At 38.6% G+C, this 16,265-nt stretch overlaps 1 protein-coding gene across 6 annotated transcripts in view; it reads left to right on the top strand.

Annotated features, from left to right (window-relative positions):
- Nucleotides 1–16,265, top strand: part of LOC102028151 (double-strand break repair protein MRE11A) — a gene marked incomplete in the record, with an annotated part of 53,671 nt that overhangs the window by 29,504 nt on the left and 7,902 nt on the right. For 4 of the 6 annotated variants that reach the window (XR_001232571.1, XR_001232569.1, XM_013510104.1 and 1 more), the window contains 5 exon segments: nucleotides 2,888–2,988; nucleotides 4,444–4,617; nucleotides 7,392–7,454; nucleotides 9,430–9,649; nucleotides 11,050–11,130. Coding sequence is in view for 3 of the 6 variants with exons in the window: in XM_013510104.1 (XP_013365558.1) it covers nucleotides 2,888–2,988; nucleotides 4,444–4,617; nucleotides 7,392–7,454; nucleotides 9,430–9,649; nucleotides 11,050–11,130 (639 nt within the window). 6 annotated transcript variants of the gene reach the window in all.

Consider the following 16,265-nt stretch of genomic DNA (forward strand, 5'->3'; position numbering starts at 1 on the left):
CAGTGTTTTAAAACAGTGCTACTGACTAATAACACGGATTACTATATGTCATTAATGTTCAGAAAATATACTTTGAGATTTTGCATTATTATTTTAATTTGAGAGTGTACAATGGTGTAGGAAGGCTTTTGAAGTAAGTTTTCTATAGTTTGATGTTTTGATGATCCAGGTAGTTAATTTCCAATTAAAATTTTTATAAAAACAAATTGTTCTTTTCTAACATTTATAAAACGAGGTCCTTGAATGAAATACTGATTTTTTTCATAAGAAATATCAGTTAAATATAGAGGCTCTTATTGTAATTAAGAGAATTTTCATATGAACAGATGGCTCTAGTAAGTCACCCTGGTTTTATTAGCTTAGATTTAATTATTTGTTTCCTGCTGATGGTTTTCTTTCATTGTGTACCCTTTTCAGTTCCTTGAAACATCATGCGTGTAGTATTTAACAAATTTTTTTTTTTTTTTTTTTTTCCCTCCGATACTGGGAACCGAACTCACGACCTTGCGCTTGCCAGGCAGGCGCTTTTGCCGCTGAGCTAAATCCCCAGCCCCTTCGTGTAGTATTTAGAAGAGAACTATACTCAATGGTCTGAGTGAGGAGGATTGCAAGTTCTAGGCCAGTGAGGGCAACATAGCAAGACTTTTTCAAAACAAGAAAAAAATAAGTGTGGGCATGTAGATCTTTGGTTCAGTGTTTCCCTAGCAGGCATGGGACCCTAAATTCAATCCCTGGTACCAACAAAAAAGAAAACTACAGTATATACTTTCTTTAAATCTGTTGCTAGTGTATTTCCTTCTAACAATCCTTTTTTTGATTCAACTTATATTGCTCAGTAGAAGCAGTGTCACTTTTGCAGTCTTACTGGACATTACTGTGTTCTGCATTTCCTGTTGTTTTGGCCAACTCTGCTAAGACCCTCTGCTGTTTAGCATTATCTGTAAAATAAGAATAATAACTGTGCTGGCCTCAGGATTGTTGTGAGGCCTAGATGATGTACTTAGTGTTAATAGTCTTGACACTATCTGGCAAAGTAAAAAAGTACTAATCATACTTATGAAGTAATATTAACTCTCCTGCTTGAAATTCACATAAGATTTTTGTGAATTTGGCAAGAGACACTGAATGTTGTGCCTCTTGACCTTCTACATACTTTTGTACATACTTTCTACATACTTTTCCTGATGGAAATGTTTTTCTCCTTCGTTTACTTAGTGAATCTTACTCCTTCTGCAGTTCCTGACTCAAATGATAGCTGGATTGGATATCTGCACAGGACATTCAGCCTTCTTGAAGAATTAACTGCTTTGTGTGTCATATCCCCTGCACTCACCACCTTGTATTGTCATCATTTGTTCTCATGCTCAGGGAACTATCTTTTTCATCATTGTACTTTTGTTTGTTTTTTAAAGACAGGGTCTCACTATGTAGTTCAGGCTGATCTTGAACTCACTTAGCCCAGGCTGGGCTCAAACTTGCTGCAGTCCTCCTGATTCAGCCTCCTGAGTGCTGGACTTGCAGGCATGCGCCACCATACTGAGTTTCATCGTTGTATTTTAATACCAGATCCTCATACCTGCTAGACACTTAACATTCATTTACCACAGAAGGGATCTCAGCAGACAAATCCTAGATCCAGTGTTTCCTGACTTCCTCCCGTGTGTTCTTTTTGTTCCGTCCTGTTGGTTTTTTGAGGGCAGAGAATCATCCTTTGTAGGAATGCAGCAAAAGTGCTTTAAGCACATGTCCTTTGTCTTACGCAGTGTTGAAAAAGTAGTGCTCAAGTGCTGAGATCCAGTTGAGTTACAGTGTCTATTGCTTCTTTGGGGACATTCTTGAGTAAACTGGCTTGTTGACTATTTTGAACTGTGGCTGTATGGTGGTACCATGTGTGACGCTCAGTGCCACCACCTCGTCTCAACCCAAGGCACTGGCAGTTTCATCCCCAGTTGCTTTTGTATTATTAGTATGAACATTCACACAATGAAAAAGGCAAAGTCATTGTAGTAGTATCATGAAAATTGTTTTGATTTGACACTGTATTGTCAGTGGTTTGCATGGGAATAGATTTAATAAAGGACATATAGTTTAAGGGATTATTCTATAATCGCCCAGAAAGTCAAATGCAGAGGACTACAGGATCTCTTTCCCAAGCTACAGACCCAAAGAATCCAGCCAAGGGCCTGGATCCCACAGCAGTGTCTCCAGTGAGTTCAGCCAGTCCTAGAGCCCACAGGAACATCTCATGCCAATCTACATCAAGGATCTGCTCTGTGAAGGCTCCAAGGCCAGTCATGGAAGCTAGAAAGTCTGTACAGGCAGGGTGAAGGATCTGTGATAGAGCCAGGAAATAATGCTCAAAATGAAGGTCAGAGCACTCCGGAAGAGAACCGCAACCATCCCTGGCCACAGCGAGGACCTGAGCTCCTCCTCCAAGAACAACCAAGTTGTATCAGGAAAAAAGCCAGCCACTGCTAGATTGAGGAGAATGAACAGCGTGATCTTCCCCTCCCATTCTCCTACACTATTCCAGCAACAGTCAGATATATCTTCCATGCCTAGAACCATGCTGACTCAGTTCATCTGGGCGTTCCCACTCAAATTGACCGTTAATTAATCCACCATAGGTGTACTCCCTGAAAAGGCCCACAGGAGAAACTCTCCCTGGAGTGTGGGAAGGGAATACTGACAGTGGGAGAGAGCGACTCTTAGCAAAGATGCCCTCTTTTTGCCTGAAAGTACTGTGTGGAGCAAGCTGGAATTGGTAGCTTGGCCATTCCTACTCTAGTGACAGCGAGCTGCAGTGAGCTTGGCTGATTTAACATAACAGAGGCTGGGTTTTTTGGTTGTTGTTTTTTAAGATAATTTTTGTTTTTTTTTTTTCTAGGAGATGAGATTAACTTTGGGAAGCTTATCACAAAACCTACAGAAGGAACAACTCTTAGGGTAGAGGACCTTGTAAAACAGTATTTTCAAACTGCGGAGAAGGTAATGTCTTAGAGTTTATATTTTGAATAATGGCTATGTTATGATAATAGATTCTAATTTAGGGCATGAGTAATTGGCTAATTTAAAATGAACCATTTTGGCTGGTCGTGGTGGTACACTGCTGTAATCCCAGCACTTAGGAGGCTGAGGCAAGAGGATCACTGTGAGTTGAGGCCAACCTGGGATACAAAGTGAGCTCAAGGCCAGCCTGAACTGCATAGCGAGACTCTGCCTCAAAAAAGAACAAACAAAAACTCTATCAATGTTTCTATGAAGTAAGTAGGGTGACATTTAGTTATATTCGTTGTACATCAACAAAAATTAGGGTGGGACTAGTGGCACTTTCCTGTAACCCCAGTACTTGGGAGGCTAAGGCAAGATTGCTGAGAATTTAAGCCAGCCTGGGCCACATAGTATGCTCAAGGTTAGCCTAGCCTACATAGTGAGATCCTGTCTCAAGACCCAAAATGATGATGATGATGATGATGATGATAAAAAAAAAAGAAGAAGAATAGTGCTCAGTTAATGTTATATTATTAGTGTAACTTACTGTTCTCTTTTTTAATTCTACTTAAAGGTCTTAATGCAGAATTTGATTATTTGAATGTAATTTCAGAATTACTTTACAAATCCAGCCAACCAATTATGAAGCTATTCAAACTATCGGGATATATGTCACACTAACTTTCTCTAGTTGTGCTTATTTGAAACAGCACAAATATCTTGCAGTTTTCTAGGTTAGAAATCTCTCCCAGGTCTCATTGGACTGAAATTGAGGTATCAGCACAGCTGTGTTTTTTTTTTCTGGAAACTCTAAGGGAGAATGCATTTCCTTACCTTTCCTAGTCTCTAGTGGTGCCTACATTTCTTGACTTTTAGTTCCCTTTCATCCATCTTCAAAGCTAGCAGTGTTGTGTCTGTGACCACTTTCCCACATATATTTCCCCTGGGCTCCCTTCTGCCTACTGTTTCCCTTCGCTGGATTCACCTGAAGTGTCCCTGGTAATCTCTATTTTACAGTCAGCTGATGAGACGCCTTGATCCTATCTGTAATTGTAATTCCCGTTCATCATGTGACATATTCACAGGTCCCAGAGATTAAGACTTGGATGTCTTTAAGGGGAAATTATCTTTCCTGCCAATATAATGGTTTAACCTGAACCCTAAATCAGCAGCAGCCATTTGTAGACTATGTGTCCCAGCCATTTATGTCTCGCATCATCTGTTCCTGACTCCCCTCCCTTTTCTTGATGTAACTTTTCTTTTTCTGATCCTTAATTTTTATCAGGAGGCTTAACTACTGTCTAGCAGTTTGTTCCCCCTCCCTCTTACATAACTGGTTAACTTCTTTATCTTTTTCTCTGATAACTTTATCCTGTAATTTGCCTTGCTCTTCATCATTATTTTATAATTAGATACTATTTCTGCATCTAATGGTTTGCATCTCTTTTACAGAATGTTCAGCTCTCACTACTAACAGAAAGAGGGATGGGTGAGGCTGTACAAGAATTTGTAGACAAGGAAGAGAAAGATGCCATTGAGGAGTTAGTGAAATACCAATTGGAAAAAACACAGAGATTTCTTAAAGAACGTCATATTGATGCCTTAGAAGATAAAATTGATGAAGAGGTGAGTAACTAATTTTGGTGTATAGGTATGTTTTGGACAATGTGTTCTTGAGAATACCTCTGGAAATCCCCCCCTACTGTTACTTAACCTCTGTGGTTTGTTTAGTTTCCTCATCTATAAAAATGAGGATTAAATTAGAAAATTTCACAAAGTAGCTAGAACAGAGTCTTACATATAATTATGAACTACAGTACTCAGTATCTACTGAAAGGTTTTGTCTTTTTGACACAGGGTTTAACTAACTCTCTGTGCCTCAGTTTTCTCATCTATAAAATGGAGATAATAATGGAACATCCTTCAGTGGTGTTGCAAGGATTAAAAGAATTAGTACATGGAAAGTCCATACAATACTGCCTGACACACTGTACCTTCTCCGTGTTTACCATAACTCACGTCCCATGTATGAGTGGCAGGACTTTCAACTGGCTTCATATTGCTTGCAGCACTGTTACATGTTTATCATCTTTTTAAAAGATTATTTCTGTGTGTGTTGCCTCCCTAATCATAACAAACATAGTGATGGTTCCATTTAAAAAGCAAACCCAACTCTACATTCCATTTCCCTGTAGCTACTGCTGTTTCTTTACCCTTTGTATATGGCAGAATTGCTGCAGTGTTTCTGCTGTTTGCTGCCCTAGTTTGTCTCCGTTTTTCTCTGATGCCTGTCCGTTCAGGCCTCTGACCCTGTCCCGGTGAAGCTGCTCTCATCAAGGTAACCAGTCACTGCTGCTGCTGCCCACTGTCAGTCAGTCTCCAGACATTCTTCTGTTGACTTCTTCGACTCCACTCTTAGGCTCTTTCCTGCCTTATTGGCTGCATAGTCTCACTCTATTCTTGCTTCCTCTCTCCAGCCTCTTAAACTGGAGTCCCAGAACTCCGTCTTTGGACACCTCCTTCATCTAGACAGCCCTTCTTGTAATCTCATCCAGTGTCCTGTGCGTGGCAGGCCTCTCCCGTCAGCTGCAGGCTTCCCTTGCTAACAACCTGCTAGACATGTTTAATTACAAAGAGTTCCAGGTTGCATGACTGATGCTCACACCCTGCTTTCGGGCCTGCGCTTCCTGTAGGAGTAGCATTCCTCCCTTGCTGTGGCCCAGAACCTCGATCCTCACTGCCCCCTGTCATTCTGTGGTCTGGTCCTGACTGTAAAAAGTCCTCTGGGCTCCTCTGTTAGTGTGCGCCATATCTCGCTGCCTCTTACCACCTTCATCGCTGCTCTAAGGCACTGTTATTTTTCATGTGGGTTTTTCCAGTGGCCTCCAAATGGATCTCCCTGCTCTTCCCTTTTCCCTTCTACCCATCCCCTCTCCGTTTCAGTCTTCAGTTCAGCTGTCCAGTGATCCTAACATTTCAGATCTAGTCACTCTTGCCTTTAAAAACTCCTTATCACTGTTTGCAAGGCTTTATTCTTTCCAGGTTTCTGTTGTTTCCTTACCTTCATGTCTGCTCCAACCCCAGTGACCTTGGTGTTTTCTTAAACATAAGAGACATACTTTTCCCCAGTACCTTTACACATATTTTTTCCTGTGGGTGGAATGATTTTTCCTGTGTACTGACATGGTTCATGTCCCACCTCTTAAGGTCTTCACTTACATATGAGCTCAGTGAGGCCGTTGTGGTCATCCTATTCAGCTGCAACTTCTCCTTAACACTTCTTGTCCCTTTTTCCACTTTACTTTTCTCTGAGCACTTACCTTTTGCCAAGATTGCCACCTGCAGATATTTGAAGGGACACACAAGATTCCTGGGAACAGTCACTTAAGGATTGTATTTTAAGGCAGAGGGTAAAAGAGTACAGTAAGAAGACTACAGGCAGGCATTGGGATCTTAGGGACACCTAGACGTAGCTTCCTAAGTCTGTATTTGCAAACAGTGGTTCAGGTGTTGAACACCAGGATCTGTACAGAAATTCCCAGGGAGTCCTTTTATGCCCTGTGGCCACATAATCATAGTCATGCAAGTTGAAACCATCAGTACACAAACTGACCCTGGAGATGCCAGAGACTTCTCAGGGACAAACTGTAACATGATCCTTTTTGCCTTATAAAATATAACTTTAATTTTGTCATTGACTGACCTCCCTCCCGGATTCTCACTAGATTGTAAGCACCATGAGAGCAGTTTTTGACTACTTTCATATTTCCATTTCTGATAGTAGCACCTTGTACATAGTAGTTGCTAGATAGTTAAATTATATAGTTATTAAATAACTGTAACTGCATTGTCAGAGCCTTGTGAGCAGGAAACATTGAAAAAGAAGCTGGTAGTATTCCTGTTGGTTCCAGAGCCATGGTTAGCCAATGTTCAGTAGTTGACTGTTGAGAAAAATCGATCAGATACCATTTTAGAGAGCCTCCTGGGTATCTTGCAGCCAGGTGTACCAGAGTGATTTGAGCAATATAATAAATGTTTGAAGCCTCATAGAGAAGAGATACTTATTTTTAGCTATTTTACTGAGGTACAGTCCCCATAGCATATTAGGATTGCTTTTCCTTTGCAGTCTGACATTGTTTTTCAGTGGCATAGAACATTTTGGCAGCAGGTAATGTAATTTTGCCTAGAGCCACTATTTTTTACAACATATTTCTGGTATTTTAATGTAACTGGGAAAAATAGAATTTCTTTCTTTAGTCATTCTTTTATAAGACAAACTATAGTTAGATTTCTAAGTTTTATGTTATGCTAAGAAACATTTCTTGATTTATAGTGCACTATTTTGTATTTGTATAACCAGGATGAGTAACATGTTTGCAATTTACTCTGTCATGGTTTAGGTACGCCGTTTCAGAGAAAGCAGACAAAAAAATACCAGTGAAGAAGATGATGAAGTTCGAGAGGTAATTTTTCTGCTGTAAATTCCTGTGCTCATGTGAGCATTTGTTAAATTACAGTAACTAGTGTGTTTGTCTAGAAGTCAGTCCACAATTGTCAGGTAGGAGCAAGCAGAGGTTGGCTAAGGAAAGCTGCCTTCGATTTATTTCAATTGAGCCTACATGTGTTCTTGTCATTATTCTGTTTTGATTTTGCTCTTGTGTAGAGCATTTGTTGGGGGGGACATTTATAAAAGTCACTCTTTTTAATTAAAAGAATATCTAGTTGCTATTTTATGTAAAATAAACTCGTGCCCTATTGAGGTAGCATAATTTTAGGCAAAAAAAGAAATTCACTGCTTTGATTAGATGTGCTACTGTAGGTAAAAGTAGAATTTCCATGCCCATTCCAAAATGTTAAAGTTAACTTGGACACCATCCTCATTTGTTTCTTCTATCTCTTTGCATGTTGGGAGCGAGTTAAGAAGCATTTACTAAAGTTTTGTGCCTCTATCTTTGCTGAAATATTTTTTCTTGTTTTCTGATGGTCTTTAATGTTTCATGAGTATTATCTAGTAGTTAACAGTTATATAAATTATTTACTCTTAGTGGGGCGTGGTGGCGCTCTCCTGTAATCCCAGCACTCAGGAGGCTGAGGCACAGGAATCCTTGCAAGTTGATGACCAGCCTAAGCTACAAAGTGAGCTCAAGGCCAGCCTGAACTGCATAGCAAGACCCTGTCTTAAAAAGATAAAAAAAGAAGTATTTACTTTTGGGTTTTTGTCTTACTTTCAAGTAGCAGATATTTTTCATACCTATGGGTTGACATTCTGCTTTTAGTTAAAAATATTAATATGAAAAAGCTATGGTCTGTGTCCACAAGATATTCTCAGTTTTGTAAGTGAAAGACGTGTCAAAAAATACTATTTACTGATTCCTTTTTTATAGATCTTCCTACTTTAGCCCCCTTCTGAGTAATGACGATTATAGGCAAGTGTCATAACTCCCAATTGTGCTGTTGACAGACTTATTTTTGGAAGTTAAGGGGAAGAAACAATAGTAGGGGTCCCAAACCACATTTATTACATTTGTATTCATCTTATAACGTGCTCCTAAAGGAAAACAGAGCTTGCCAAATGGTAAAAATGTATGCCAGAAAGAAATAGTTCCTGGTTCTTGAATCATCTGGTTTAATATTGATTAACTTTATCAATTTAGCATCACATTTCCTTATGGCTTCCTTATGGATCCTTTGTGTTTCAAGCTACAGACCTCAGTTTTCTATTAATCTTTTGAAAGGATAAGAGTAAGGGCTGAGGGTATAACTTAGCATTTGTGTGGGGCTCTGGGTTCAATTTCCAGCACTGTTAATAGAAATGTGAACATTTTATAGAAAGAAGGTGGGAAAATACATGACATATTTCAAATGAGAGTCTTTCAGAGCAAAGAATGATGAGTTTAGATATGTAGCTGGAAGGCTTGTAGGTAACCAGGGCTTCCTAGTTACCATTTCTCAGGCCTTCGGCTCTTTTTATATGTGTATCTATTTAAGAGATGATTTCTGTTTTTCTAATTACATAAAACTATTTTAAAAGGCACACCATATATAATTTGTAATATTCAAGACTAGTAAAGAAAACAAAAGCACCTTAAAATTTCACCACCCAAACATAACAGCTGTTTTTTCTAAGTTTTCCTTGTTTATTAAGAGCCCATTGTAAAAAGTACTGGATTAAGGGTGATTGTCAATTTTTCCACAAGTTCTGATTTTTTGATTCTGTTAAATTCAGTTTTTATGACCCTTCCTAGAAGGTGATGTTGTACATGTAGCATTGTAAATTGGTCTGACACGTAGTAAGTACTGACTGATTGTAGGGTGGTTCCCCTTTATGTTTTTGTGGTGCGATTAGTGAGGAGTAACGACGTAGATGGACAGTGTTGACTGTTGTTAGGGTGCTGCACTCTCCACTGCTGAGTACTTTCCCGCAAACCCCACATCCAGGCCATGAGCAGAGCCCGCGCACTCAGACCCCAGTCGGAGGACTCTGCTTCTGCCTTCAGTGCTGATGACCTCATGAGTGTGGATCTTGCTGAACAGATGGGAGACGACTCTGACAACAGCACCTTGGCAGCACCCAGCAGAGGCCGAGGCCGAGGCCGAGGGCAAAGAGGAGGCCGAGGGCAGGGCTCGGCCCCCCGAGGAGGGTCTCAGAGAGGCGGAGGTCAGCGCTGTACACTGTCTTTTGCACACTTCCCACTGGGAAGCTGAGTTGGAAATGAAGGATTGCGTCTTGTACTCAGAATTGAGCTGTGAAGTTTTGTTTCTAAGACACAGTTTTTAAAAATTTACTTTTAATTTGAAGATAACAATTTGCAATATAGCAACCATTGTTGAATTCTTACCATCTTGTTCAGTGAAGCTCTGTATCATTTCTAATGGTTTTTTTTTTTTAATTATTTTTTATTCTCTTTAATTGTTTGATCAATCTTGCATTCTTACATCTGGTAATCTGAGCAACCTCGTTGAAGATAACCGTATGTAATAAATTCCTATCATCTTGTTTTGCAATCCTGTAGTGGTTTTTTGGGGGGTTTTTTTTGTTTTTTTAATCCTGTAGTGTTTTATTGTTTTTGTGTTGTTTTGTTTTTGTCTTTGTTGTTATTTTATTTTCTTTCTCTTTAAACTAAAAATTAAACAAAATATTTTTATACTGCACAAAGTCTTTAATACAGTTCTAACATGCACCTTTGACTTAAAAGAATTTTGAATGGCCACTTGCAACATAGGGTTTTGATTGTTCATAACCCATATTTTTAAATACTTCCTTGTGTTTTTCTCTTAGTACCTTTTGGGTACTTTTATTATCATACTTTCACATGTGTAAAGTAATAATAATACATATGAATTGTTAAAGAAAAAAATCTAGCAAATATACTTTCCAGATCATAAAAATTACTTTTGTTACTGTCATAAGAAAAAATATATACTTATAAAGTAGTCTCCGTAGAATTTATTTAAAAAGGAAAACTCACTTAAAACAATTTCATTTCTAAAGACAGTCCATTAGCATTGTCATCATCACTGTATATAATTTGATGAGGGGCTGGGGATTTAGCTCAGCGGCAAAGCGCCTGCCTGGCAAGCGCAAGGTCGTGAGTTCGGTTCCTAGTACCGGAGAAAAACAAAAAAAAAAAAAAAAAAAATAAATAAAAATATAATTTGATGAATAATAGTAAATGATCACACACTTGCTTCCTGATGTTAATTATACATTTTTACTTGTTTTCATTGAATAATTATCCACATGAATTTTAAGCTGTTAAAATGAATAGTATTTTAAAGTCTCCAGGGAAGGAAATTTCCATTTTCTAATGATGATTATTTCCATTATCCTTACATTCACAAAATTTTTCCTTAAATTTTAATTGGACAAATGTAACCCAGATGTAACCTAAAAGAATATTCTCTGAAAATTGACCAAACTGTAGATGTTCTTATTATGCATACCTTGGCTTTTTACAAACTGTTTCGATGTAACTATCTAGCTCTCATTTAGGTGCAATGTAAAAAAGACCTTAGCTCCTGGTGAGATTGTGTATTCATTGCTCATTATTCTGCTAGCAGGCCCTGGTCTGAGTACTTCTCGAAGCAGGAACTCAAGGACCACAGTGTCAACATGCAGAAATATGTCCATCTTAGATGGTGAGTACAAGCTGCAAATGATTAGCTATCATAACTTCTAATGTAGGAAGACTGAGTAAATTCCCATTTCCACCCCACATTTATTTGTGTGTTGTAGTCATTGAGGTCTTCACAGTTAAGATCGTGGGATGCATTGTAAGATTTTTCATATAGATCAGAACTATTCAAGAGTTAGTAAGGGTTAATGGTTTTTTAAAAACAAATATAAAGCGCCTGCCTGGCAAGCGTAAGGTCGTGAGTTCGGTTCCCGGTACTGGAGAAAAACCAAAAACCAAAAAAAATAAATAAATAAAAATAAAAACAAATATAGTTCCTTTTACTTGTGACACAGGAATAATAACTGTACAGAAAAATGAAGCCGTGAGATCAAATGGAGGTGGATGAGAAATGTGCAGAACACTGATTTAAGTTAATTATGTAATAGGACAAACTTGGAAGACTTAAGAACAACTTTGCTTATGCACTCATTTTATGGATAGGGGAACTGAGCTAAGCCAGTTTGTCCTGGTTGATAAAACCACTGATAACATCAATAATAGCTAATATGTATGAAATACCTCTCCACAGCTCTGTGAAGTAGGTATTTATATTATCTCTGTTTTACAGAAATGGGAACTGAGGCCTTGAAAAAGTGGGAAGCTCACCTAAGGTCTCATGACTAGTCAGTACTAGCACTTGAATTGATCCCGTATTTCCTGGGATCAGTAGTTGACCATGTACTACGAGGTATAGCCTAAAAATACATGAATGTTTAAATTTCAAACAATATTGTAGTAAAAGACATTGCCAGTAATCCACTTCAAAATACTCCCCTTTACTTTCAATGCACATTCTATGCTTGCCACTATCTGGAGCAGCCCTGAAAGTCCTCTTCGGTACCTTTAGTTGTGCTCTTGTAGCTACCTTGATGTCCCAAATTGACTCAAAATGCTTACCTTTCATGGTTGTTTTGACTTCGGGGAAGAGCCAGTCAGATGGTTCCAGATCCTCTGAATAAAGTCGGTGGGGACACACGTTTTTATGAGTCTGCCTTCCCATTGTATGACACTTGTCAGCAGCACTCACTGTGTTTTTGCTTATGCATCATAGAAACACTCAGGACTTCCAGAACTGCTTCAGAAAGTAGCAAGAATGGTGGGACAGGGTGTGTATGCATGTATGGTGGGTATTTTGAAGGGATTAATGGTAGTGTGCCTTTCACTGTAATAAATTTATTTTAAAAATTTTAGGGGCTGGAGATTTACCTCAGGGGCACAGCGCCTTCCTGGCAAGTGCAAGGTCGTGAGTTCGATTCCCGGTACCAGAAAAAAAAACAAAAACAAAAAAAATTTAAACATTCACCATATGTTTCAATCATCCGTTGTTTTCAGAGCTGGATAAAATTAGAAACCTAGTTACTGGTTCTTAGTAGAGAAATCTGTGTTACACAGAGTTGCCTAATTAATGTAAAAATGGAATAATAAGCTGAAGTGTTTTCACTCCCTTGGAGGAAATGTTTGACCTTTCTTGAATGACACCTGACATTAGAGAAAGGACACAAACATCAGGTCGTTTAAGGCTCATAAAACACTTTCTTACCAGAAATTCTGTTGCTGTGTTTCTACTCAAATGTTATTCAGTGCTTCAGAAAACCCCCTAAGATTCTTATTTGAATTTAGAAACTTGTCTTTAAGGAGCATTTTAAAAAAGATTTCATTCTGGCAGATGGAACAGAAAAACAAAGAAGGGCTAAAAAGAGAGAAAAGGCAGCATGGTATATTATAGAGGATCCAGTCTGAGTCCAACTCACATTTCAGCATGGAAAAAGCATTGTAGTTTTGGAGAAGCTGCTTACTGTCCTAAGTTATTGCACATGTAAATTGGAAATAGTAATACATTCTGTGCTTGTTCTGAGAAAAAAAATGGAACAAAAAGCCCAGAAAATACTGTAGTAGAAATTTAGGAAATGTTGCTCCAAAAAAGAGAGAAAAGGAGGAACATAGTAAATGAGTGCAATATATGGTAATTCCATGTTGACCACTAAAAGTTGGTTGACCTGCAAATGATAGTGTTAGAGGCTGTAGATACCTGTGTTGACCTTAGCTCAACATGCCTATCCTCCTCTTGGTTTGTTTTTTTGTGACATTCCTTGACCCCAAGGGTAGAATTAATTACTTAAAATGAATCTTATTTCCACTGTTGTTTAGATAGCAGCTTGTAGTTAAGCTTGCAACTTTTCTTAAGTAATCTATTTCCCCTCAGTTTGCTGTCTTGGGTGTTTTGTAGTTTTGCTGTCATAAATCTAAATATGGAATAATTCTTTTTCTTAAACCTTCTTAGGATTTATTGGACTTCTTAAGTCAATGTGTCTTTTATTATTTCTAGAAAATTCTTCATTGTTGTCCCTTCAGATATAACCTCTCCTTTTCTATTTTACCTTCCCTCTGAGTCTTTGGTTAAATTAATATAAACTTCCTTTTGTGTAGAAATACAAGATCTTTTTATTTTATCTTCCCAGGACTCAGTTTGTCTCCTACTTTGTTTTCTCTTCCTCTAAATAATTCTGAATAATTATACCTGATCACTATTCTAATTCATCAGTTCTAAAAACTATCATTTGAGTTTTTTAATGTCCTCTTTTTGTAGGGGGTGGTTTGAGAGAGGGTCTTGCTGTATATTCCAGCCTGGCATTGATCTCACTGTATAATTCAAACTGCTTTTGCGCTTTCCATAGTCTTCCTGCTTTAGCCATCTGAGGGCTGGGATTACAGGCATGTGCCATCTCATCCAGCAATCTTTCCTTTCTAATATTTTTTTTAAAATTCTCTGGTAATGTTTTTGGCCCATCTTTAATTTTTTGTATGTGCAAAGAAAACATACTTATTTCATGTTTTGTGCCTAATAACGTAACGTTGGGATGTCATTGGCCTTTTTCCTCTGATTCTGATTTCTGTTTCTGTTGGTTTTCATTTGTTGTGACTTATTTTCTTGCATGCTTTGCTACTTGTTGTCTTTAGAAACTTATAGGAATAATCCTGAGATACTGTGTGAAGCTGAGTTTGAGGCTTCTAGGGCACCTCAAGTCTTAAATTACTTTAAATTAGATGTAGTGTAACCAGAGGGTTATGTAGGCCCGTTCGCTAACCTGTGCTTGTGAAGTCTTGTCTGTCTCTGCCTGAGGGTCTCTCGACTATGGTAGGGAGGAAATGGGCGGGGCTTCCACCTTGGGCAGGTAGCTCCCTCCCTTCTCTTCTAAGTGTTAACACAGGTGTCCTCAGGAAAGGGACTGATTACTTTTTCTGGCTTTTAACTTTTCTTCAGCCTTGGCCCAATACTTCCTTATTATGTGATCAGCTCTTCAAATGCCATTGGGAAATCTTTTCCTTAGTGCTTGAAATAGCAGCTTGGGTTGTTTTCAGCAGAAGGGTCTGTCTGAATAACTTAACCTGTATTGAATCTTAATTTTTATCTTTTCATCATGTATAAATTGAAACTCATGTGTAGCTGCTGCTTTTTGTGTGGAGGACCGCATCATAGGGGTTTAGAAAACATTTTGTACTTTCTGATGTCTGTTCTTTTTAGAACCGCTATGCAGTGACACTTTCAGAGCATCCTTAATGACTGCTATTCCATATTAATGGTGCGGAATAAAGCTGCCTTTTGTGTAGAAATACAAGAAACCAGTTATTGTGCTTTACAAATTAGCCTGACTTAAATTTTTTTCAGTAAGAATATTCATCTGCAGAAGAGGCTATGTCAATAAACCAAATTAATACGAAACTTCAGATTTCCTGAATAATTATATTCTAGCTTAAAACCCTACAGTGGTGCCCTGCACAGTATAATATTGTGGTTAAGACCCAGCTCTGAGGTCAGGTTGGGTGCAGTGTAGTGTGGTGCCCTCACATCGTCAGCGTGTGAGAAGAGGGACTGCTCCTGTTCATCATTGTGTCCCCTGTGCCTGGCACAGTGCCAGTAAGTGCTCATGAATGCCTGAGAATGACTGGATGAGAATCATTTAGAGGTTATATAGCTTAGAGGTTTAAGAGCATGGTTGTAAAGTCAAGAAAGACCTTGGTTTGAATCCTCACTCCTCGGCTGACTAGCTATGTGTCCTTCAGATTACTTGAGCTTTCCATCTTTAATAACTTGCAGTTTCATCATCTGTGAGATGGAGCAATGGTTGCTTCTACCTCCTTGGGTTGTGTTGAGGATTGCTAAGAAAATGCATGAGAATTAAACCTCATACAGAATCAATACATGTTAGGCCTTCAATAAGAATAAGTTGTGGTTATTCAGTAAGCCTCAGATCTCTTAATATGAACTTAACAGTGTGGTACTAGTTCAAGGCAAAATTACTTTAAGTAGACTTAAGTATGCACAGTACTCTGAATAGCACCTAGTAAAAGCTCAGTAGGTGGTTGCTACTGTTGTATTGGTGGCAGTTTTACAGTAAATTTAAGGTAAATGGTATGTACTTGTTTGGTGATGGTGGAAATTAAACCCAGACCCTCACACATGCTTGGCAAGCATTGCCTCTAAAGTTATATCCCATACCCCAGGTGAACGTTACATATTGTTGGGACTGGCCTGAGTGGACTAGCAATAGCTAACCCTGGTAAACAAGAAGCAAGGACATCAGCGGCACAGCGCCTGCCTGGCAAGCGCAAGGTCATGAGTTCGATTTCCGGTACCAGCAAAAAACCAAAAAAAAAAAAAAAAGCAAGGACAATAAAAAATTAAATGTAAGGCTAAGTTCACCCTGCAGTCCACTGACACCAACTGTGTGTACCAGCCTGCACTGATTACCCCTATAGCCTTAAACATTTCACCCAGATTTCTTGAGATTCCTTACAATTGTGCCCCAACCCTAAAACCTGTATCTATCTATCTCTCTCTCTCTCTCTCTCTCTATATATATATATATATATATATACAGTCCCCCCCTTAGATATCTTCTACCACTTACTCTGATGTCAGCCTGCCTGTAGGTAGAATAAAATCTGATCTTCCCCACAGTTTCAGGTTTGAGGTGGCCCCTCACATGCTGTCATTACACAAATCAATCACACAGACATCACTGGTCTAAATTTGTCTTCATCTAACTGATCTAAGGGTTCTGCTAATTTAACTGATTACTTTCAATATGGGCCTTT

Source organism: Chinchilla lanigera, unplaced genomic scaffold (genome assembly GCF_000276665.1).
Source record: "Chinchilla lanigera isolate Chin_1 unplaced genomic scaffold, ChiLan1.0 scaffold00204, whole genome shotgun sequence".
Lineage (NCBI taxonomy): Eukaryota > Metazoa > Chordata > Mammalia > Rodentia > Chinchillidae > Chinchilla > Chinchilla lanigera.